The sequence below is a fragment of the Heterodontus francisci genome, chromosome 25, assembly GCF_036365525.1.
Source record: "Heterodontus francisci isolate sHetFra1 chromosome 25, sHetFra1.hap1, whole genome shotgun sequence".
Taxonomy (NCBI): Eukaryota; Metazoa; Chordata; class Chondrichthyes; order Heterodontiformes; family Heterodontidae; genus Heterodontus; species Heterodontus francisci.
The window spans coordinates 54364164-54388162 of NC_090395.1; the positions used below are offsets into that span (position 1 = coordinate 54364164).

A 23999-nucleotide genomic window follows, 5' to 3' on the forward strand; every position below is an offset into this window, starting at 1 on the left:
TAACAGTAGCAGTTTTAGGAATTCTCATGACAAAAAAAAATTGTTTAACAAAGAATTAATGAAAATTGTGTTATTTGGAACCTGATAGGACGTGTCACGCCCGTCTTTAAATTCCTTTTTCAGCTATGAGCTAAATATTTGCCTTAGATTCATGAGTTGCTGCTATTAATGAATGAAAATGCTTTTTTCTGTGAAATCTAGCAATGGTGCCATTGGTAGTGTTTATATTTGTTCATTATTTATTTCCTCTCCTCGCCTGACAACACAGATTCATACTAAGGTGCAGCCAATAGTTGCCCAAGTCACCAATCTTGACCTAGGCAGAGGCTTAGAAGCTCAAGTGTGCCCAAAAACGGGTGTGCAGGGAACCACCCTTGCGCCTGAATGAATAGGCCTGAGACACACTTAATATTGGGCCTTAGACTTCATTATTATGAATATGGTGAGCCGCAGGCATCTAATGCATGTTGTCGAACTGGATGGTGATCAGGAATTTTCCCACTGGCCTTTGTCCTGGGTGCCAAGACTAATTCTGATGGCCAAACTGACATCAGCACAGACTTGGGTTGACCTTATGACCATTCTGCTCAGTACGTCTAACTTTCACACTGAACAGTGCACGCACCAACTGAGCTACCTGGGAATAGTCACATGCATTGGGTGAAGCAAGGCTCAGTAACTGGCAACACGTCACTTACGTGAGTGAGATGCTGAAGTGAAAGCGCTGTCGTAATCCTTTGAAGGTTATGAATGACTGCGGAGGGAAGCTGCGAGTGGTCATCTCACAATACGGCTTCTCATATTCTCCTGGCAGGCAGTCGCACTTGAAACCTCCGACCAGCAGGTTAACGCATGTACCACCATTCCGACAAATTCCAGGAGAACAACGGCCTGACCGGGAATTCACTTCACAGTAATTACCTGAAGAACAGAGACATTAGGTTAGTGTTCAGCACGGGAATCTGGTTTTAAATACTTGAATGCAGAGTAACAGCAATTAACAATTCATTGCTAGTATTATCTAAAGTGGATAAGACATTCCAACACAAAGTAGAATTTCCATACAAACAGCAACCTTTCAATTGTGGCTACTGTGATACAGCTTTTCATGCTAAAGGAGTATAACTGTTATAAAACTTTCTGAACTTTTAACATCCTTTGGCAATACCTTTCTCAAACTAGAAAATATAGAAACTTTACAGAAACATTGGATTAACACTGGGTTTAGGCATAAAGGAGTTTTCACAAACAACACTATTGTTTATGTTTTATCCTATCCCGCTAACAATTAAAGCCATTATTAATGACTATTTGATATGCTTATTAACTCCTAGATAGTTCAGTGAGTAGCTGAAATGGAAAGAGCTGGAAGGCCTAAATGAAATCCATCATTCTGTGTTGCAGTAGTTGACGACAACTCGGGTAGCATAACATTAGATTCAGCTGGGTAAACAGGAGAAGATTATGAGGGTTCCCTCTTCTGGTTACAATGCAGAGATACCATCACATCACTACACCAACCATACCCCTCCCCCAGAGCTACCAATATTTGGATATTGAGTGAGGATTGGTTTGGATTTGATTAGGAGATCCATTATGTTAAATAGCCTGCCGTGCCTCACACATGAATCATGGTCAACTGGATCAGATAGTGGCAGGTGTGGTCCCTCTAGAATTGTACCGTAGCAAGGAATAAATGATTGGGGGAGGGGCAGGGAGGAATAAATGATTGGGGGGGGGGGGGCAGGGAGGAACTACGTCTTGGAAGGGAAAGAAAAATGGGGCAGAATGTAAAATGCTCTGCCAATACGTTATCATCCATTCTGCACTACAACTCAAGATAAACCTCTGGCCCAAGAGGGGAGAGGGCAAACTGGCAGAAAGAGAAATCTATTACAGAATGGATTTCATGGCACAGAAAACAAATTTAAACCAGAACAAATCCAATTAAGACTTGATTACATTAACGTTCGGTTTCTGAGATCCAAGGGAGTTTTTCAATGAGCAATTTTCCTCCAACAATCATGGCCAATACCCCTGTGGCATTAAGCAGGGTATATGATTTCTATATCTTGCCAGTGATGAGGATGTTTTGATCTGGTACTGTTAAACTAAGCTAACACGTCATTTCCTCTATTGAAACAAAACCTGTCAGTTAATGTTTCAATAAAACAAAATGGCAGACCTTAATTTTTGAACAATTTCAAGATGAATTAATAGGTAATTTGATTTCAGCTACTTCAAATTAAAAGGAGTAGACATGACATGCATAATGAACTTCTTTCCAACAAAACATAGATCGGTATCCTGTTCACTAAAATAGTGATTAAAATATTCAGCTGATATAATTGTATTTACTGTGTAGGAAAGCTAAAAAGCACTGGCAATTCCTTTGATTCAAGCAACTGGCACACTGTTGATAAATAACATTTAAGTTCAAGACTGGGCTTCATTCGTTTTATACATTTGGGAAATTAAAGTTGGTCCCTTAGGACATTCTCTGGAATAGCAGCAATTCCCACAAGCTGGCTTGTACATGAAGGCGCTGTACACAAGAGAGGTTTTCAGGTATAACATAGGACAGACCTGGGTAAATGTCCAAACAATTCCTTATATTTCTGTATAATTCTAGAATCAAGTGACATTGCAAACGTGGGCTGAAAATATTGCAATAAATCACAAGGAGCTTCTGTATTGTGTGGCAGTAGCTGTGACTGGTCAAAGTGAGCATAGTTGTTTAAAAACTCAAAAACCCTGGTTCAGGCCATTCTTCAATATGCACATTACCAGCATCTGAACAATAATTCAAACAAGTTTCAGTATTTACCATCAAAGCTATTCCACACCCCATAATTCTCCACCCCACCCATAACTCCCCAGCCACCGAGGGACTCTTAACTGTTGAATAAATCACATCAAAGAACATAGAGCAACAAAGGTCTCTCAGGTGCAATATTTGACAGACAGTCTCCCTCTGTAGTATCTACTGCAGTAGGAGTGCTTCCAAGAAAAGGGCCTAGATCCAGATCATGTTTCATATTTAGACAGACAGACATGGCAAGTTCCTGACATCAGTAGAACTATTGAGGGATTATAATAGATTGACAGAGAGGTCTGGAAATGGGTCATACACCCGATGTTCAACCAAAGAATGCGGTATGGAATGGGGGTGGGGAGAGGTTGCATTACATGTTCATATTAAACTTAATTTGTCAAAACCACACCTTCTAAGAGTTTTCCAGGAGGAAATGACGTAAAACATTAAAGTTTTTGAAATCTACTGAAACAAAAAGCCATTTTATTTTTCCAAATTCATTTTTTTGTTTTACCCTGCCTAAAGGTGATCAATCGGACAGGTGTATTGAGGAACCATGTGTACCTGTGGATAGCCACTACCTTGCCCAAGTGGCTTTCCTGCATTTGTGAGACTCAACATTTCAGTGGTGATAGGCAATTCGACTGTGGAGTGCATCTTGGCTAAACCCAATCTAGTCTTCATCTGTAAGTGTAGCAGAGTGTTTCACTGGTTGATGCCTTGTGCTTTGCGTCTTCACCCAGTGGGCCATCAGGGGACTTTCATTTTCTCAGTTTTTTTTTTTACACGGACAAATTTTATTTTGAACACTTATTCATCGAGGACCTAACAGTGAGAATATGTTCTAGTTCTGGCACAAAAGATATATTGTCACTAAATGCACAGCAAAAGTATTGTAGGCGTTCAATGGTGATGCCAATTTTTCTCAATGTATTCTTGCCAGTAAATAGAATAGAACTGTAAGATCACCGGTGCATAGAAGCACACAGAAAGTTAATTTTTAAAAAAATAACAATCTTTATCAGCCGTGGCTCAGTTGGTAGCACTCTCATATCTGAGTTAGAAGGTGTTGGGCTCAAGTCCCACTCGAGAGACCTCAGCACAAATCAAGGCTGACACTCTAGTGCAGTACTGAGAGAGTGCTGTACAGAGGGAGGTTCTGTCTTTCAGATAAAACTTTAAACTGAGGCCCCATCTGCCATGTCAGGTGGATGTAAAAGATCCCAAAGCACTATTTCAAACAACTGATTATCTGGTCATTATTGCACTGCTGTTGGTGGGAGCTTGCTGTGTGCAAATTGGCTACTGCGTTCCCTACATTACAAAAGTGACTACAGTTCAAAAATACTTCATTGGCTGTATAGTGCTTTGTGATGTCCTGTGGTTGTGAAAGGCACTATACAAATGCAAGTCTTTCTTGTCTTTTTTTTTGATTAAACAACCTAAATGCCATTTTACTTGGAACAGAACAGTCAGCCTGATAGGCTTTTCAGGAACAAAGCCAAAATCATGATGGTCCTCAAACCAAAACCATTCATTTCAAATACTTCTGGTGAGCAATTCCCCAAATACTGGCCATGGACTGAGCCAATTTCTCAATTACCTTTTTAATTTCATTGTAATTATAAATTCAAACTAACTTGTTCTTGCCGAAGGGCTTTAGTTTTACATTCTTATCAATCCTGTCTGCATGAGGCATTCTCGCAATACAATTTCTTTCTTCAATGGGCGGATTTATGTTTATTTCTTTGATTTAAAATGAAGTTCCAATACTACAGTGTAAATTGGAATCCCTTTCTTCCTGCAGTCTGTAGTATGTGTGGTGTATGAAAGGCTCCTTTTCACATTTAATAAACTTAATGTCAGTTTTCCAAAATATAGCTTGAAGATATCGCAAATTACTAAAGCCTGAGTAACAACGGTTTGTGGTGTTTATGTTGGCTGCTTCTGGCCGCCATAAAAGCTTAACAATGGGTGTAAAAAAACACATTCTTTTAATGACTGCTAAACATACTACTGCTACTGTACAATTAAGTCCATCCAAACAGTTTCTTCTGATCTCAACAGTAACACAATAAGCCTACACACTGTGAGGCATTAGTAGTATAAACAGTAATGGCTAAATCATTTGATCACATTTGTCTAACAAACATTACACACCAACATAAAGTCAATAAATCATTGCTGTTATTGTAAGTTTTAACATGTACCTTAACAATTTTGTGTACATTAATAACTGATATTTATATCATGCCTTTAATATAATAAAATATCCCAAGGCGCTTTATCGGAGCATTATAACACAAATATGACACCCAGACACAGAAGAAGAAATTAGTCAGATGACCAAAAGCTTGGTGAAAGAGGTAGGTTTTAAGGAGGAAAGTGAGGCAGAGAGATAGGGAGGGTCGAGACCATCGAGGGATTTGAAAACAAGGTTGAGAATTTTTAAATCAAGACAGTTCTTGACCAGGAGCCAATGTAGGTCAGCGAGCATAGGGGTGATAGAGGAACGGGACTTGGTGAAAGTTAACACATGGGCAGCAGAGTTTCAGATGACCTCAAGTTTACAGAGAGTAGAACGTGGGAGACCAGCCAGGAGTGCATTGGAATAGTCAATTCCAGAGGTAACCAAGGCATGAATGAGGGTTTCAGCAGCAGATGAGCTGAAACAGGGTCAAAGTCGGGCGATGTTATGGAGCTGGAAATAGGCGGTCTTAGTGATGGCATGAGTATGAGGTCAGAAGCTCATCTTGGAATCAAATGTCACCAAGGTTGAGAACAGACTGGCTTAATCTCAGACTGTTGCCTGGGAGAGGAATGGAGTCAGTACCTCGGGAGCAGAGTTTGGGGCGGGAACAGAGTTTGGCTTCAGTCTTCAGTAGCAGGAATATTGCCACACAAAACACATGTTTTAAAACTCTCATAGGATGAACAATACATTAATGCAATTTAAGCAAAACCAACAGCGGCGCAGTGGTTAGCACCGCAGCCTCACAGCTCCAGCGACCCGGGTTCAATTCTGGGTACTGCCTGTGAGGAGTTTGCAAGTTCTCCCTGTGTCTGCGTGGGTGTTCTCTGGGTGCTCCGGTATCCTCCCCCATGCCAAAGACTTGCAGGTTGATAGGTTAATTGGCCATTATAAATTGCCCCTAGTATAGGTAGGTGGTAGGGAAATATAGGGACAGGTGGGGATGTGGTAGCAATATGGGATTAGTGTAGGATTAGTATAAATGGGTCGTTGATGGTCGGCACAGACTCGGTGGGCTGAAGGGCCTGTTTCAGTGCTGTATCACTAAACTAAACAACTGATATTGCACTTAAATAATTCAATTGATTTCTGTTAATTTACAAGTTGTGAAATCTGTTCATACAGTAATGAAGTGCAAATGATTAAGATGCCATTCAAGGAAAAATATTGAAAAAAGGAAAGGTATTTATTTATTTATGGCAGTGAGATGAATAATGACAATCTAATTCTCATCTTGTCAGTTGGAGGACACTGGGAGAACTATTTTATTTTAATAAAAAGCTTACTAGGATGTTTAACATCCACATGAATCAATGCAACAGGCAGACCGGGTCTTAATCTAATGCATCATCTGAAAAATGGCACATCAAAAATGCAACACTCATGTTTCCGCACTGAATGTCAGCCAGTTTTTCCTGCCCCCGCCATAAGCACTTCCCTCCTGCCAACAATTCCATCTCTCTTCACAACCATGCACTCAGACTTAACATGGCCACCTGAAAACTTAGTGTCCTGTTCAATGCAGAACAGAGCTTCAAACGCCACATCCTATCTATTTCCACCTGCATAGCTTTTCCTGTGTCCACTCACCTTGCCTCTTGTGCCAGTGAACCCTTACCTATACTATGGTCAAATCCACACTCAAATATTTCAATGCCCTCTTTTCTGTCCTCCTATATCCACTTTCCAAAATGAATTTGCCCGCATCATGTTGCGCACTAAGCCCTGCTTGTCCATTCCTCCCCGAGCCGACTCCCTTACTCATTGGATTCCTGCTCCCCAATAGATTTAATATAAAGTCTTAGTCATCATTTTCAAATACCTAAATGCCTTGCTTCACTTTGTTCCGCCAACCTCCTCCAGTCTTATGTTCTTTACACTTACAGTTCTCTGACACTCACTTTTGTGAATCTCCCCTTCCTTCTCCTCATTGATGGCAGACGTATCAGCTGTATCGGGTTCATGCTTGAACTCCCTTCCTAAACCTCTTCGTTTCTTTCCTCCTTTAAAGTCCCTCTCAAACTTACCCTTGCAACCAGGCCCTTGGTTCCCTCCTTCCTTAGCTCAGCATCAGTTTTCCAGCCTATTTCCAAGTGTGACACTCCTTGGGATTTTTCTTCACATTAAAAGTGCTCTACAAATGCAAGTTTTTGTTATTGTTGTAGAATGTGTGCTTATTGTAAATCTACAACTGGTGCAGTCTGAGGCAGGTGGTGAGAAAACCGACAAGAGGGAAAAACATACTTGACCTCGTCTTCACCAATCTACCTGTTGCAGATGCATCTGTCCATGACAGTATTGGTAAGAGTGACCACCGCACAGTCCTTGTGGAGACGAAGTCCATCTTTACATTGAGGATACCCTCCATCGTGTTGTGTGGCACTACCACTGTGATAAATGGGATAGATTTCAAACAGATCTAGCAACTCAAAACTGGGCATTCATGAGGTGCTGAGGGCCATCAGCAGCAGCAGAATTACATTCAACCACAATCTGTAACCTCATGGCCCGGCATATCCCCCACTCTACCATCATCAAGACGGGGGACCAACTTACTTTAATGAAGAACGCAGGAGAGCATGCCAAGAGCAGCACCAGGCATATCTAAAAATAAGGTGTCAGCCTGGTGAAGCTACAACACTGGACTACTTGCATGCCAAACAGCAGAAGCAGCATGCAATAGACTGGGCTAAGCAATACCACAACCTATGGATCAGATCTAAGCTCTGCAGTCCTGCCACATCTAGTCGTGAATGGCGGTGGACAATTAAACAAATAACAGGAGGAGGAGGCTCCACAGATTTCCCCATCCTCAATGATGGGGGAGCCCAGCACATCAGTGCATAGCCAAAACTGAAGCATTTGTGAGCATCTTCAACCAGAAGTGCCGACTGGATGATCCATCTCGGCTTCCTCCTGAAGTCCCCAGCATCACAGATGCCAGTCTTCAGCCAAACCAATTCACTCCAGGTGATATCAAGAAATGACTGAAGGCACTGGATACTGCAAAGGCTATGGGCCCTGATAACATTCCAGCATTGGTACTGAAGACTTGTGCTCCAGAACTTGCCGTGCCCCTAGCTAAGCTGTTCCAGTACAGCTACAACACTGGCATCTGCCCAGCAATGTGAAAAATTGCACAGGTATGTGTCGTGCACAAAAAGCATAACAAATCCAACCCGACCATTAACTCCCTATCAGTCTACTCTCGATCATCGGCAAAGTGATAGAAGGTGTCGACAGTGCTATCAAGCCGCACTTACTCAGCAATCACCTGCTCACTGATGCTCAGTTTGGTTTCTTCCAGGGCCACTCAGCTCCAGACCTCATTACAGCCTTGGTCCAAACATGGACAAAAGAGCTGAACTCCAGAGGTGAGGTAAGAGTGACTGCCTTTGATATCTAGGCTGCATTTAACGAGCCTAGTAAAACTGGAGTCAATGGGAATCGGGGGAAAACTCTCTGCTGGTTGGAGTCATATCTAGCACAAAGGAAGATAGTTGTGGTTGTTGGAGGCCAATCATCTCAGTCCCAGGACATCACTGCAGGAGTTCCTCAAGGTAGCGTCCTAGGCCCAATGTCTGGAATTCTCTACCCCAGAGAGTTTTGGAGGCTACATCACTGAAAGTATTTAAAGAGGAGCTAGATAGATTTTTGAAATATTGGGGAGTTGATGGCTATGAGGAGCTGGCTCGAAAGAGGAGTTGAGGTCTGGGGCTGATCAGCCATGATTTTATTAAATGGCGGGACAGGCTTGAGGGGCCAAATGGCCTACTCCTGCTCCTATTTCTTATGCTCTTATAACTACCCTCAGCTGCTTCATCAATGACCCTCCCTCCATCATAAGGACAGAAGTGGGGATGTTCGCTGATGGCTGCATAATGTTTAGCACCATTCGTGACTCCTCAGATACTGAAGCAACTCATGTCCTGATGCAGTAAGATATGGACAACATCCAGTTTTGGGATGATAAGTGGCAAGTTACATTTGCACCACACTAGTACCAGGCAATGACTATCTCCAACAAGACAGAATCTAACTTCCCCTTGACATTCAATAGCATTACCATCGCTGAATCCCCCACTATCAACATTCTGGGGGTTACCACTGACCAGAAACTGAACTGGACCAGCCACATAAATGCTGTGGCTACAACAGAAGGGCAGAGGCTGGGAATTCTGTGGCGAGTAATTCACGTCCTGTCTCCCCAATACCTGTCCACCATCTACGAGGCAGATGTCAGGAGTGTGATGGAATATTTTCCACTAGCCTGGATGGCTGCAGCTCCAACAACACTCAAGAAGCTCGACACCATCCAGGACAAAGTAACCCGCTTGATTGGCACCCATCCACGACCTTCATTCATACCCTTCACCACCGACACACAGTGGCAGCAGCGTGTACCATCTGCAAGATGCACTGCAGCAACTCACCAAAACTCCTTCGACCGCACCTTTCAAACCCACAACCTCTACCACCGAGAAGGACAAGGGTAGCAGATGCATGCGAATACCATCACCTGCAAGTTCCCCTCCAAGCCACACACCATCTGGACTTGGAACTGTATCGCCGTTCCTTCACTGTTGTAGGGTCAAAATCCTGGAACTCCCTTCCTTACAGCACTGTGGGGTGTACCTACAACCCAAGGACTGCAGTGGTTCAAGAAGGCAGCTCACCACCACCTTCTTATGGGCAATTAGAGATGGGCAATAAATGCCAGCCTTACCAGGATGCCTACATCCCACGAACGACTAAAAAAAAAACAGCCATTTGGTCCAACCATTCCCTGGCGGTGTTTATGCTCTACTCAAGCCTCCTCCCATCCTTCCTTACCTAACTCTATCAGCATAACTCTATATTCTCTGCTCCCTCATCTGCTTGTCTAGTTTCCCTTTAAATTTATCAATACTATTCATGATGCTGCATACGTGATCAATTGTGGCAGTTCACTGAATCAAAATGTGCGATATTACACTGCTTCTGAAATTCTCCAGGTCCAGTAGTAAAATGGAACTTCCATTCTGTAGACTATATAAATAGAGTTCACAAAGTTAATGACATCGCACTTCCCACTTCATATCAAGTAAATGGGATTTACTCATCGACAACTTTCAATGTTGTTCCTACAGTCTCTTGCAAATTATGATTTTTTGTTTTGTGTTACAAAAGTGGAAGGATACAGAAACCATTAACAAACTCTCAATATGTGAAATCTTTGCATTTTTGCTCTGAAGAACTAAGGTAAGGGAGCAAGGTCCATGGCAATAGACAAAGACTGCCAAAGTTGAAAAGAGCTGCCGAGAAAACGCAATAAATCAGGAAGTAGTCATTAGGTAGTGCCCAGCTTGGGTTTTAAAAGCTTGCCAAAACTACGATTGTGACTGAAAATCAAGGGAAGGAATCAAACCTGGGATATGCTGTAACTCAGCAGGTCTTAGTATGCCATGTAGATCTGGGTCCCATGACATTCCCGATGTCATTTTGGTAAAGGACAGCACAGTGCCCAAGGGCTGAACCCACCCACTATACAGAGCAGGAAATGGACAGAAAAAAAGCTCACTGGAAGCAGGTCTGACAAGAAAAAGAAAACACTCTAAATAGCACTTCCTGGGCATCAGGAGGAGTGTTCCTTGCTGACAATTCTTTACCCTTCAATGATTCCCTCCATTGCCCCTCCAATCAACCGTGTCCTCCCCTTTAATATGGTGCTACAAACTCATGCTCTGTGGCTGATTCCACTCCAAAATGGGGATCTGCCAATCAACGCTCAAATCGCACGGGCAGCTTGCCAATTATATTTAAATGTGGATCTAGCATTAAATTGTTTCAGGCCTCACGCCAACATTGGGTGGGCATTGTGATTGCTCTGTGCAGCTCCTGACCAATATAAGCTAAGATCCAAAATCAAGACCAGTACAGTATATCAGGTGATTCATTTTCCATCTGTCAATGTCTGACTATGTTCCCTCTGCTATAAACTTGTGTTGCACAAAAAAGAAAATCATCAGTTGTTACTACAGAGCAGCTGTTGAGTTGTGGCACGTTTGTACATAACAGTGGACTTGCAAAATGCTTTACACTTCTCTGTCAATATTTCAGAAAGGTTTAGCTCTCATATAGTATTTCAGTTTCCTTTCTTCTGAGCCCCACTTGCCTTGGCTTGCAGCTGATAATAAACAAGTAAATAACAGTCTTTTGGCATTGCTCTTGAACAGGATTAAATTACTTTTATCAGAATTTTTGCACCATATATAGTATTATGGCCGCCCCTCACTGCAACACAAAAAGAACAATCATTATTTATTGCTTTTATTAGTGAGAACTCAATGGCAATCTTTGCAGTCGGACTCTGCATGCTTGCTGCACGGCTGGCAAAGAAAACATTATAAACAAGTTTACTGCAGAAAGTGTACAGTGCAGCTTGACTACAGCAGAACCTCATAACTAAAAACGAGTCAAGTAGGTCATCACTGCTTCCAATTGCTTTCTCCTTTATTGAAGATGTTGCATTGTGCTGGCAGCTCTCCGGGACCTTGCCCAAGTCGTTATTTTTCACGTGCGAGTCTACACACTGAAGATATTTAACTATGCAAATCATTTCACAATGCAGAGAATCACCGCCGATCCCAAACCTGTCCTCACCCAATGTCCACAAATGTGCACTTTCCAGTAAATGGTCACTGAACAGTAATCAGTAAGAATGACCCTGTTTTCATCACCCTCATTTTTAGCACGGGGGTCTCGATGTTCAGAAAAAGCCATGCCGAGATCCCCACGGTGCTTCTTCTCTGCCGAATCTAGTGCCAATCAGGCACTTAAGTGGACAGCGGCGGTCCTTCAAAAGGATCAAGGACCTGGTTGCTGCAAGTCCCGCCCTTGGAAAGTTGCTGGCCAGAGGCTGGCAGATACAGCACCACCGTAGAGGCAGTGGCTGCTGCTGGAGAAGCACCTACCAGAGGCCAATGAGTATCACTGAACCCAGGCCACAGGTAGGTCAGGGCATGAGGGGTCTCACGGGGTGGGGGGCTGCAGGGGAGGGCAGTCAGCATCTAGGGCAGGGGGTGGCTCTCAGTGGGCACCCACCCCCCCCCTTCCAGACACCGGGTCATTCGTTCAGGCACTAAGTACCTTTTAACGAGGGACCACTGCCCTCCACCCAGTCCCCCAGAGCTGGGAAGCAGCCCGCACGGTTTTCTGTGCTGTGCTTCCTGTGTGGTGACAGGGCCACCCGCTGCACAGCTAATTGCGGCTACGGTGGGATGGGGCCCTTAATTAGGGGTTAATTGCCCAGTTAAGGGCCTCAATTGGCAGCAGGGTGGGAAGGCCATTCACAGGCCTTCATCCTGGACTAAATTTTGGTGGAGGCGGGATGGTGACGGGAACCCACCCCCACCCTGCCACCATCCCACCCGATTTTAGGCTCTCCCTGCCTCCAAACCTGTCGTGGCGGACAGCATAAATTCCCCCCATTGTATCTTGGGGAATGGAATAGTTCTGTCCTCATGTGGGGAAAATCAGCTATTGCTGCAATTCTTCCTTATTATCCAGCGACCCAAATTGGATGGTGTCCATGTGGACGTTAGGTGGGAACAATATTGGGCACAGCTGTGATGCCTTTCATAGACGAACAGTCTGCCAACACTCACTGTCTATGCTCACAAAATAAGAATGGCTATGTAGGTATTGTATGATAGCACCACACCCCAACAAGAGTCAGCACCTTCAGAAGAGCAGGACAGTTGTAAGTAGTACAGCTGACACAGCGAGGATAATGCTTTCTATATGCAGCTAAACTAATATTCCTGCTGTGATGCAGCATACGTCTTAAGGACAGGCCCTTTGACCATGGGTCATAGTATAGTGAAATTCTAAAGGAGTGAACATGATTGTATTGTGTATTCTGTAAATAGCAAACCAACACTTTTACATCAGATTCTTTTTAGAAATAAAGAATTTTGATGAATCTTTTGATTCCTCCATTTTTGAAATACTTTTATTTAAATATTGAAGCCCAACATCAAGGGTGCTGGCTTGTATGAAGCATGATTGTATGAGAAACTGAGTTAACATTTTCAGAGATGCAGCTATTAAACCATCTCTATTGTGCACTAATTAGGCTCTCCCGCAGATCCTGGGGAGGATTTTTAGCCCCCAATGGGGCCCGAGCACGGAGGCCCGGCTGGGTGGGGGTGGGGGGAGGGGTGCGCTGAATTCTGTGCTGCTGGCTGGTGTGCCAATTCCCCGGTTCCAGCCCAACCTGGGCCATTTAACCAGAGGTGGGATTTGGGGAGGCAACACACTACCTGCACAAAAGCGGCGGCTAGCCGATTCATCTAATTAAGGGCCTATTATTACCTATTGTTGGAATTTTCCAGTCGGACTCCAGGTCCCTGGAGGTGTCGGCGAATAGCGCAGCTGCTTGGAAGCAGCCTCCTGGTGGCAGACTGGGGGGGCCAGCACTCCAAGCAAGCTTAGTGGCCATCCCTACTTGCCCGGCTTCAGCTACAGCCACAGGCCGCCCTGTGAAGGGGATTCCACCCCCTCTCCCCCCACCTCCCGATGTTGGCGGCCTGGCTTTTGAGGCCATTTTTTATTTTAAATTTTTAGAAGTTGGAAATAGGGCACCTCCATCTTGAGGCGCCCTCTCCTTCACTTACCTGCGAAGGCATCCTGCTGCTGCTTGCAAGCTGGAGAGCTTCCTATTGGCCCTCCAGCTACAAGAGCCTGCCCACCATCCTTAGCTAGACAGCGGGCCCGCCCTCTGCCCACTAATTGGCCAATTCAGGGAAAATCACAGTGACTTTTCCCCACAGAGTGTGGGCTTCTGACGCCACCCACCCCCCGCCACCCCCCAACACCTGCCAAGAATGAGGCATATTAATTTCACCACACGAACATTGATTTTAAACTGTTACTGGAGTAAAGAAAGAACTTGCTTTTAAAAAAAAAAAGGCCCCCTGACTGGAAAGATATTTGCATATTTACAGACAGTGCTTAAAAGAGACAAAAGACCATGCCCTGACACATTCAACCCACAAGGGACTTTTGATTACCAGATGTCGAGGGTGGAGGAGCTCACATTCCAGTTTGACTGCTAAGATGGCCAAATACACAAACAGATGTGGACAGACCAGTTCAGTCACAGGACTAACTGACTGTTGGAGGTTGTTTTTGTACTTGCCACAGAGAATTTGAACTCAGAAAGCTGTTTGCTCCTGGGATGAGAAAACCTCTCTCCTGTCTGCTCTCATCTCTATCACCAGCTTTGGAATCCATTAAAGACATATGAACCCCGAGAGAGAAAAGTCTCCTACAGTGAAGAAGGTTTAAGAAGAATACCGGACCCCAACGAAAAGCAAGATCAATCTTCAGAAAGACTCTATAGTGAGCTCGAAGAACTGTAATAAATTCTTCAGATATTGCTTCAAATCTTTCCCCTATTTTTCTTCTGCTCTTTTCTGTCTCTATTTGCATGTGCGTATCGCGTATGCATGCCAGTGTTGGGCGCAGCGTGTATGTGTAGGCATTAACTGAGTTAGAGTTTCAGTTTAAGTTTAATAAATTTCATTTTTCTTCTTTAAACCTAAGAAAGCCTGCTTGTGCTCGTTTCTTTGCCTTATAATTGGAAAGCGGTGAACAAGGATTCACCAAGGGAGAGCTCAAAATACGGTGTGTTTAAAAATCAAACCCTGTTACAGTAAGACCAAGTGAAGGCTGAGAGGGACCCCTAGACACCTTTCTCACCTGGTCGTAATATACTATTAGTGCTGGTTACATCAGGAAACAATAACAATATTTTATAAATGATATATTTATACTGATAACAATCTCAACAACCTGCATTTATGTAATTAATATACAAAAATGTCCTAAGGTACTGCATAGTTGCATAAAGAAAAAAACTAGTATGTAAGCCAAAGGAAAAAATATTACCAGGAAAGACTGAAGTATAGACAATTCAGAAAGCTTGTAGCAATGGAGGAATTGCAGATTTTGGAATGGCCAAAATTATGGACATCTAATCTGAACTCAAAAAAAATGATCATTTATAGAACCTTCACGAATAGAAAAACTCTATAAAACAGCGTTTATATATGCATAACATGTTGTTCTAGTATGACTCCTGAAGACACCCTTGTAGAGAGGGTCTACAATATAATACAATAGACTGTATGTGCTTAAAGTGGATAAGGCACCAGGACCTGATGAGATGTGTCCAAGGATACTGAGCGAAATTAGATTGGAAATCGCTGAGGCACTGGCCACAGTTTTTCAGTCTTCCTCAGACTTGGGGATGGTGCCAGAAGACTGGAGAATTGCAAACGTTACACCCTTGTTCAAAAAAGGGTCCAGCAACTACAGGCCAGTCAGTTTAACTTTGGTTACAGGGAAAATTCTGGAAAGAATAATTTGGGACAAAATTAATAGTCATATAATCAAATGTGGGTTGATTAAAGAAAGCCAGCATGGATTTCTTCAGGGAAAATCATCTTTAGCTAACGCTGAGGGCAATGCAGTTAATGTGGTGTACATGGAGTTCCAAAAGATGTTTGATACAGTGCCGCACAACATATTTGTGAGTAAAGTTATAGTTCGTGGAATAAATGGGACAGTAGCAACATGGATATGGATTTGATTGAGTGACAGGAAACAAAGAGTAGTGGTTAATGGATCTTTTTTGGGCTGGAGAAGGGTCTGTAGTGGAGTTCCCCAGGGGCCAGTGTTGGGACCTTTGCTTTTCCTGAAATATATTAATGACCTAGACCTTGGTGTACTGGGCATAATTTCAAAGTTTGCAGATGATACGAAACTTGAAAGCATTGTGAACTGTGAGGAGGATAGTGTAGAACTTCAAAAGGACATAGACAAGTTGGTGGAATGGACAGACAGGTGGCAGATGAAGTTCAGAGCGGAGACATGTGAAGTGATACATTTTGGTAGGAAGAACATGGAGAGACAATATAAAATAAATGGTTCAATTCTAAAGTGGGTGCAGGAGAAGAGGGACCTGGGCGTATATGTGCATAAGTCATTGAAGGTGGCAGTACAGGTTGAGAGCACGGTTAATAAAGCATACAGTATCCTGGGCTTTATTAATAGGGGCATAGAGTACAAGAGCAAAGAGGTTATGTTGAACTTGTACAAGACACTGGTTCAGCCTCAGCTCGAGTATTGCATCCAGTTCTGGGTACCGCGTTTTAGGAAGGATGTGAAGGCATTAGAGAGGGTGTAGAAAAGATTCAAGAGAATGATTTCAGGCGTGAGGAATTTCAGTTAGGAAAATAGATGGGACAAATTAGGACTGTTTTCCTTGGAAAAGGCTGAGAGGAGATTTGATAGAGGTATTCAAAATCATGAGGGGCCTGTACAGAGCAGATAGGGAGAAACTGTTCCCACTCGTAAAAGGATCGAGAACGAGATGGCACAGATTCCAAATAATTAGTAAAAGAAGCAAAAGGGACATGAGGAAAAACTTTTTCACACGGAATGTGGTTAAGGTCTGGAATGCACTGCTTGAGAGTTTGGTGAAGGCAGGTTCAATCGAGGCATTCAAAAGGGAATTAGACAGTTATATGAAAAGGAAGAATGTGCAGGGTTACAGGGAGAAGGCGGAAGAGTAGCACTAGGTGAAATGCTCACTAGGAAAGCCGGTGCAGACACAATGGGCTAATCGCCTCCTTCTACATTGTAACAATTCTGTGATTCTGTGAATACAGGAGTTACAGATCAGGCATTAAAGCGAGAGCCCATCTGCTCTCTCAGGTGAGTGCAAAAGATCCCACCCACCATTCAGAGAAGAGAAGGGGAGTTTCTGCATGTCCTAGCTAACAGTTATCCCTGAACCGCCTCTAGAAATAGATTATCTGGATGTTTATCCCTCTGCTGTTTATCGAACTTTGCTTTGCATAAATTGGCTGTTGCATTTTCCTGCATTACAGCAGTGTATTTAGTTGGCTGTGAAATGTTTCAGGACATTGAGGATGTGAAAGATGTTTTATAAATGCAAGTTATTTCTTTCTTTCCTTCTTTTTTTGCTTCTTGTTTATTTACCCCTTCTCGCACCAAGCAATTAAGAATGGCAATGTACAATATAAAAGTATTGTGAAGTTTCTGACAAAGTCTTTCTTGTTGCCTGTGTCTCTTTGCCATTTTCATTGGGTATGTAATGCTTAATTTTATATCATAAAAATGTTTAATTCATAGAGTTTAATTGTCATTCATTTCTAAAAGGGTTCAGGGTTAAGGTCATCCTAAAATGCAATAGCATTGAAGCACCCCAATTATTTATTCCAGGCAGTTTCTAAACTGAAAATTCACAATGTTAAATGACCAACATCTGTCGAATAGAAATCCTTTAATAAAATTCAAGCTCCAGCTTAGACCTCCCTTGGGTGTATTTGTAAAGCAGCATTACCACAGTGAGCCTCTCATTGGCCACATCATTCAGCAACCAGCACCTGTTACTATGGGAACCAGGTCCCCGTGATACCCTTCTTCATCTGAGAAATGGAAAACATGTCACAAAGGGCACAATTGGAGTTTACAACTATGATTTATTTCACACTTAGACAAGGACGCTGTACTCTGAAGAAAATACTTTAAGATCTATCGGACTCATATGCAAAGCACTCAATTTTTTTTAATAAATGCGAGCAAATCCTGTTAGAATAGTGATGACTATAATTTAATATTATTACATTTCACCTCTTGCCCTCAATAGGAATTAGCCTTCACAGCAATTAAAGCAGAGACAGCACAATGAAATGGAAGAATTCATTTCCAGTCCCTCCACTGACTCAGGCTGTTTGGCAGCAAGATGATGAAGGGATCGTAAAACAAACTGAAAGCTAGTCTCACAATCATTTTCTCGACATAAAAGTGCTCATAGCTGCATTTAATATAGGGTCCCTTGGCAAATTGTTTCACTGTTCCATTACAAAATAAGATTTTCTATTGCTTTCCGCATCCCCTCCCATTTCTCTCCCCTTTGCTTCTCCTTGAAGGCACGGCCTCTTGCTACAATTCCATGGATGCCACCCTTGATTAATTGTCCATTAATTTTGGGCATTGAATAGTGACAGACTATTCCATGTAAACTTGTACCAGTGCAGCAAAAATATAACTTCCTTGATAGCAGAGTGGATGAAGGCATCATATGATGTACAGACCAGGAGCTCCACCAGATTTGACCTCCTGTACGTAGTGATCTCCCCGGTGCAACAGTTGGGGCACTTCAGTTTGCCATACCATTTCCTGTGCTAATAAGGTGGATTCCCACTCCCAAATGCTGCCTAGTGACTGTGTGTATTCATATGTGTGTTTGTGCATGTGATCTATAACAGGAACTTACATTGTTCTGATGCCTTTTCAATTATATAATTTATATATATATATATATAAATAAATAAACACACACTAAAAAAACTCCTGGAAATGGTCTAAAGATTATTTCACAAGTTTGTGTCACTAATAATAGAATGGCATCATAGAGCACACCAAATGAAAGAACCCACTTAAAAATGTGTGCTTGGCTCAGTTAGTAGCACTTTACCAGAAAAGTGTCATTTCAAGCCCTACTCCTGTACTATAAGTTCGGTCCTTTGGATGAGAAGTTAAACTGAGGCCCTGTCTACCTGTGCAGGTGGACATTAAAGATTGCACGATACTTTTTTCAATCAACACCATTTAAAAACATTGACTGCCATTAACCTCATTGCTATTTGTGGGAGTTGGCTGATTACATAGCATAATCCACTCAATTACAGGACAATTCATTGTATCTGAAGTGGTCTGAAATGTTTCTGAGAGATGAAAACAACCCCACCTTAATTCAATGAATTGAACCACTGGCCATTGTAATACTGACCCACACAGACTAGGAAATTACCAGGTTGAGTCCCTGATCTGTGTTGAGTTAGGCAATCTGAATCAGCGTAGAGGTGGTGCAGGACAATTGACCTCAGTGTTCATAGGTTGTGAAAGGAAGAAACAGCTTAGATTTCTACCCCTGATTGTTCATATGCAGAAGAACACAGCGCTTCACCATTTACATATGAGCAAAATATTTCTTGGCCAAAGTACTGGATATCCACCACTGCCTGCGGATCTGCATGCCATCATTTTAAGGAAAAGAAAGAGAATTACATTTAATTGTTTTTAAAAATCCCAGAGAGATTTCCAGGTATTGATCTAATTTGGACAATGGTTATGAACAATATATGATGTCACTTCAACCTTTTCACAAGATTACTGCCTTGTCACCACTCACTCTCCATTATTCATCATACAAGAGCAGTAAAGTAGCAGTGCTTTTGCCCAGGCTTCAGAAATAGCAATCTTTCCAATTAAGAATGAACTCATCAGCCTCCCCAACCACTCATCACAAATATCCTCATCCCATGTAGATCAGATGCCAAGTTCAATTCCTTTGTTGACCTACTTGTTTCTCAAAATGACCAGCAATTGGGGCACCACAATTGCACTCAGTACTAGCAGGCAAAAGAGGGGGAAAAAAAACAGCCATAATCCCAGTTCCAAATTGCAATTCAGTGCTGGGAAGTGTGTACCTGGGAACCAGTGTGGTGGTGATATCAGTCATGAATTATTAGTATGTTGACACTTAATTGGTTGAGCCCACATAAAGATCTTGGGCAAGGACTTCTGATTCCAATGAAATTGAAGCTCAGAAAGGAAGGGGAGAAAATTAAAGGCTTAAAATTGAACGATATCTAGATAGTGAGTAATCTGCTCTTTGCCTCTCTTTTATAATCCACTCTAAGGGCTGAATTTTGCTGGCCCTCTAGGGACAGGCTGGGAGGCAGTGGGGGTTGGGGCCATAAAATGGCAAGGGAGGTGATGAGTGGTGGAGTGCCCATTACCTTCCCGACGCTGTGCAATTGTATCAGGGGCAGGGAAGGTCAATGACAGCCTTCCAGTCTAGAGGCCAATTAAGGGCCACTTAACAGCCTCTTCTCACCACCACTGGCATTCTACCAGCGGCGCGGGGGGTGGGGGGGGGCTCCACCATGTGGGGTGACTGCTCAGTGACTCACTGAGGGCCCACGTCGGAAAGGACCGCCCCTGCTGAAACACCCCCACCGCCCTCACCAACTTCCCCCTCGCAGAGGCCTACCTGACTGGCGCCAGCAACCCCGACCCCACTCATCTGGATTCGAGGGTGGCATCCACGATGTTGCTCCAGGCCGGTTGCAGTCCCAGCAGTGGCCACCGCTCTTGGCAGTGCTGCAGGAACTGAAAAGTTGCCAGCCCTCCAATTGGCCAGCAGCCCTAGGAGGCGGGACCTCTCCCTTAAAGGGACAGGAGCCCCAACGCCAGGCAGTTAATTGCCTGATGGCCACAGATTCGGGTTGGGGCTCCCAGAAATAGCCGAGGTGCGGTTGTCCCAGCTTTCCAGCCTGCCGTTGGGGCCACTGCCATCCCGACAAAATTCAGCCGTAAATTTCAGACTGAGTGATATCTCCATTGCCCTGTAATGTATAATCTAGGTTTCTGAAACAGTTTTTGGTCAAGCCAGTGTAAACGCATCACAATTCTTATTTGTGTAAAAACACTGTATTTAATATTGGTGCAATGCTGCAATTATTGTGTAAATGCAGCCTTAATCCAGGGCCCACCTGGCACTCGGGTGAAAAGGAGAAACTGCAAGGAGGAAGCAAACTCACTCTGCTTTATCTCAAAGTCAGTATGATCCTTGACTCCAGACTTCCACGCAACAAGTTCAGCAATGATGTGAAGCCAAAACTGCTTTACATCCCTTCTAAATTGGTTCCACCAGTTGGAGTTACCAAACTTCAGAAGCAGTTGCTTGTAATTCAATTATGATTGGTTATATGAATATGTATCCTCGACAACGTTCCAACAGCTGTAGGTCCAAGTTTCAAAATTTCTGCACTTCCTCATTAGCTGTGTCAATCCAGCAAAATGAAGCCTTGTGTTGTTTATGGTATGTGAACTTTCTGTACCCTGCTCCAGCACAGAACCCATAGTCATGCCTAGCCATGTCAGCTTTGGCATAGTAGTCCCACTCTCACTTCTGAATCAGAAGATTGTGGGTTCAAGTCCAACTTCACATGCTTGAACACAAAATCTAGGGTGACACTCCAAAGCAGTACTGAGAGTGCTCTGCACTCTTAGAGTTGCTCAGATGAGGTGTTAAACCGAGCCCCCTTCTGCCTCTGTGGTGGATGTAAAAGATTCCATGGCACTAATTCAAAGAGCAGAAGGGGTGTCCTCCACAGTGTCTTGGCCAATATTTTATCACTCAACCAACATCAGTAAAATAGATTCAGGCTTAGTTTAAACCCCCCAAAAGAGGTGGGTTTGGGTCATGTGCGAGGTTAAAATGTTAAGAATCTGAAGCAGGAACCCAACCTGCCTCAAACACACACACTTCTGGTTTTAATGGAGACAGGGCGGCACAGTGGCGCAGTGGTTAGCACCGCAGCCTCACAGCTCCAGCGACCCGGGTTCAATTCTGGGTACTGCCTGTGTGGAGTTTGCAAGTTCTCCCTGTGTCTGCGTGGGTTTCCTCCGGGTGCTCCGGTATCCTCCCACATGCCAAAGACTTGAGGGTTGATAGGTTAATTGGCCATTATAAATTGCCCCTAGTATAGGTAGGTGGTAGGGAAATATAGGGACAGGTGGGGATGTGGTAGGAATATGGGATTAGTGTAGGATTAGTATAAATGGGTGGCTGATGGTCGGCACAGACTCGGTGGGCCGAAGGGCCTGTTTCAGTGCTGTATCTCTAAACTAAACTATGTGTAAGATCAATCCGCTCCCAGGAGGCAGGTCAGTTGTTGAAATCTTCACTTTAATACTGTTTTTATTTATAACTCATTCTGGCTGGGTTTCTCAGGTCACAGGATACTTGACAGATAAAAGAGGCGAGAAGTGCTGGATCCATAAGATAAGTGTCTTTACAGCACTGCTGGTGGACCAGGAGCAGCTGGAATGTTTCCTCCCAGCCTAACAAGCTAACCTGTAAATCCCCTGTGATCAGTCTGCAGTCCCCCTACCCCACAATTGGACACCCCTGACCACCATCTGCACCCCACCGCAATCTCTCCCCCTGACCTCGATCTCACTCCCCCAACCATGATCTCACTACCCTGACCGCAATCTCGTCCCCATGATCTCTCCCTGCCTCCCCACCTGCTCTTCCACTACATCCTTCTGCTGCTGCTTTTTCAATCCGACAGACAACCAGCCTGGCAAACAGCCTGACTGTCAAGTGAGAAGCCTGCAGAAAAAGATTAAAAGTTGTCTTGCAGTTTAAAAATGGCAGGAGGTTTGAGAAAGTTGTACTTCAGGCTTTCTCATCCATAAATCCATTCCCCTACTTCGAGTGCACAGCCCTGTAAATAACGTGGCCATTATCTAGTTATTTTGTTGTTGCTATTTGTGGGAAATTGGCTGCCTCTTTTCCTACATTACAATGGTGACTACACTTCAAAATTACTTCATTACTTTCAAAGCAGTTGGGATGTCCTGAGGTAATGAAAGTCATTATATAAATGCAAGTTGTTTCTTTACTTGAAAGGCCCAGGTTTAAATCCCTAACTTGTGGTCACTTATTTCAAGCTGGAGAAAAGCACTATGATTGGTCTCAGCTTCTGATTGCTAACGATGAGGAAAACAGAATCTGCCAGTGGCCTTCTGGAAAATGTGCACATGGACATTAGGCAGCGACCATCAAGCTCAACTTATGTCATCCCCCTCATGGTCGAAAAGCCTGCAAGCACTCACACTCCAGAGTAGCATATGAATTCAAGTGAGGTATTGAATAGCTGCCAGTGACAGTGAGATCATACCCCAGCAAATAATGCAGAGGGAAGAAAACTTAAAATTATTCACAGTTATCGGAATCCTAAAAAAAGACTGCAGCCCTGAAATTGTCCGAGAGTATTTTTTATTATTTTGTATGAATACAGTTTGAAGTGCATAGGATGGTTTATTAAGTTTGAAACTCAAGGGTCAGTTTTATTTGGTCCTTTTTTTCAGTTATCATAGCAGACATCGATATCCGATCTCCAAGCAGTTGATTATGCACTGACATGCACACTGAAGGGTTGTGACACAATTACTGCAGATTTATTGAATTATATTCAATAGGTGATTATCAGCAAATTCTACAATGCACACTATGCAATGATAGCTTTGGACTGATGTTATTTTTAAGTGTAAATTGAAGCATACAAGAACTATGAAATACTGATGTTGTAAAGGAGTGAGTAGCTTTGGAGTTGATATTGGAAAACCTATGATGGACGTATCTAAACAACAACTTATATTTATATAGTGCCGTCACAGGGTTATGATAAAACAAAATATGACACCGAGGAGATATTAGGTGAGATAACCAAATGCTTGGTCAAAGAGGTAGGTTTTAAGGAGTGTCTTAAAGGAGGAAAACAAGGTCGAGAGGTGGAAAGTTGGTGCAAGTTAGGACGTGGGCAGCAGACGGTTGGGTGACCTTAGGTTTACGGAGGGTACAATGTAGGAGACCAGCCAGGACAGCATTGGAATAGTCAAGTCTAGAGATAACATGGATAAGGGTTTCAGCAGCAGATGAGCTGAGGTGGGGCAGAATTGGGTGAAATAAACAAAAGACCTGCAGCAATAATAAAGGAATGCATAACTCTATTCTTCTGATGTCGCCCTTTTATCCAAGATGTTTACATTTGGGAAGTGAGCAGCTGGATTCCGAATAAGAATCAGAAGTACTTTGTTCTCAGTTACTCTATTGCAGCTTTCATTTCTCAAATTGTTTCAACTAGGTAATAAGAAAAGGCATTAGTTTAATAGAGTTAAAATACAGACTCAATATTCATTACTTCCCAGGTCCCCAGACGCCAGTATTGTCAGCACCTTAGAAAGAGCCTAATTGAGGCTAAGTATGCAGGACTAACT

At 43.2% G+C, this 23999-nt stretch overlaps 1 protein-coding gene across 4 annotated transcripts in view; it reads right to left on the minus strand.

The window, feature by feature from the left end:
• Positions 1-23999, minus strand: part of LOC137383874 (cadherin EGF LAG seven-pass G-type receptor 2-like) — a 329833-nt gene that overhangs the window by 178282 nt on the left and 127552 nt on the right. For all 4 annotated transcript variants that reach the window (XM_068057224.1, XM_068057223.1, XM_068057222.1 and 1 more), the window contains exon 3: positions 699-921. In XM_068057224.1, the coding sequence (XP_067913325.1) occupies positions 699-921 (223 nt within the window). The remainder of the gene's footprint in view (positions 1-698; positions 922-23999) is intronic.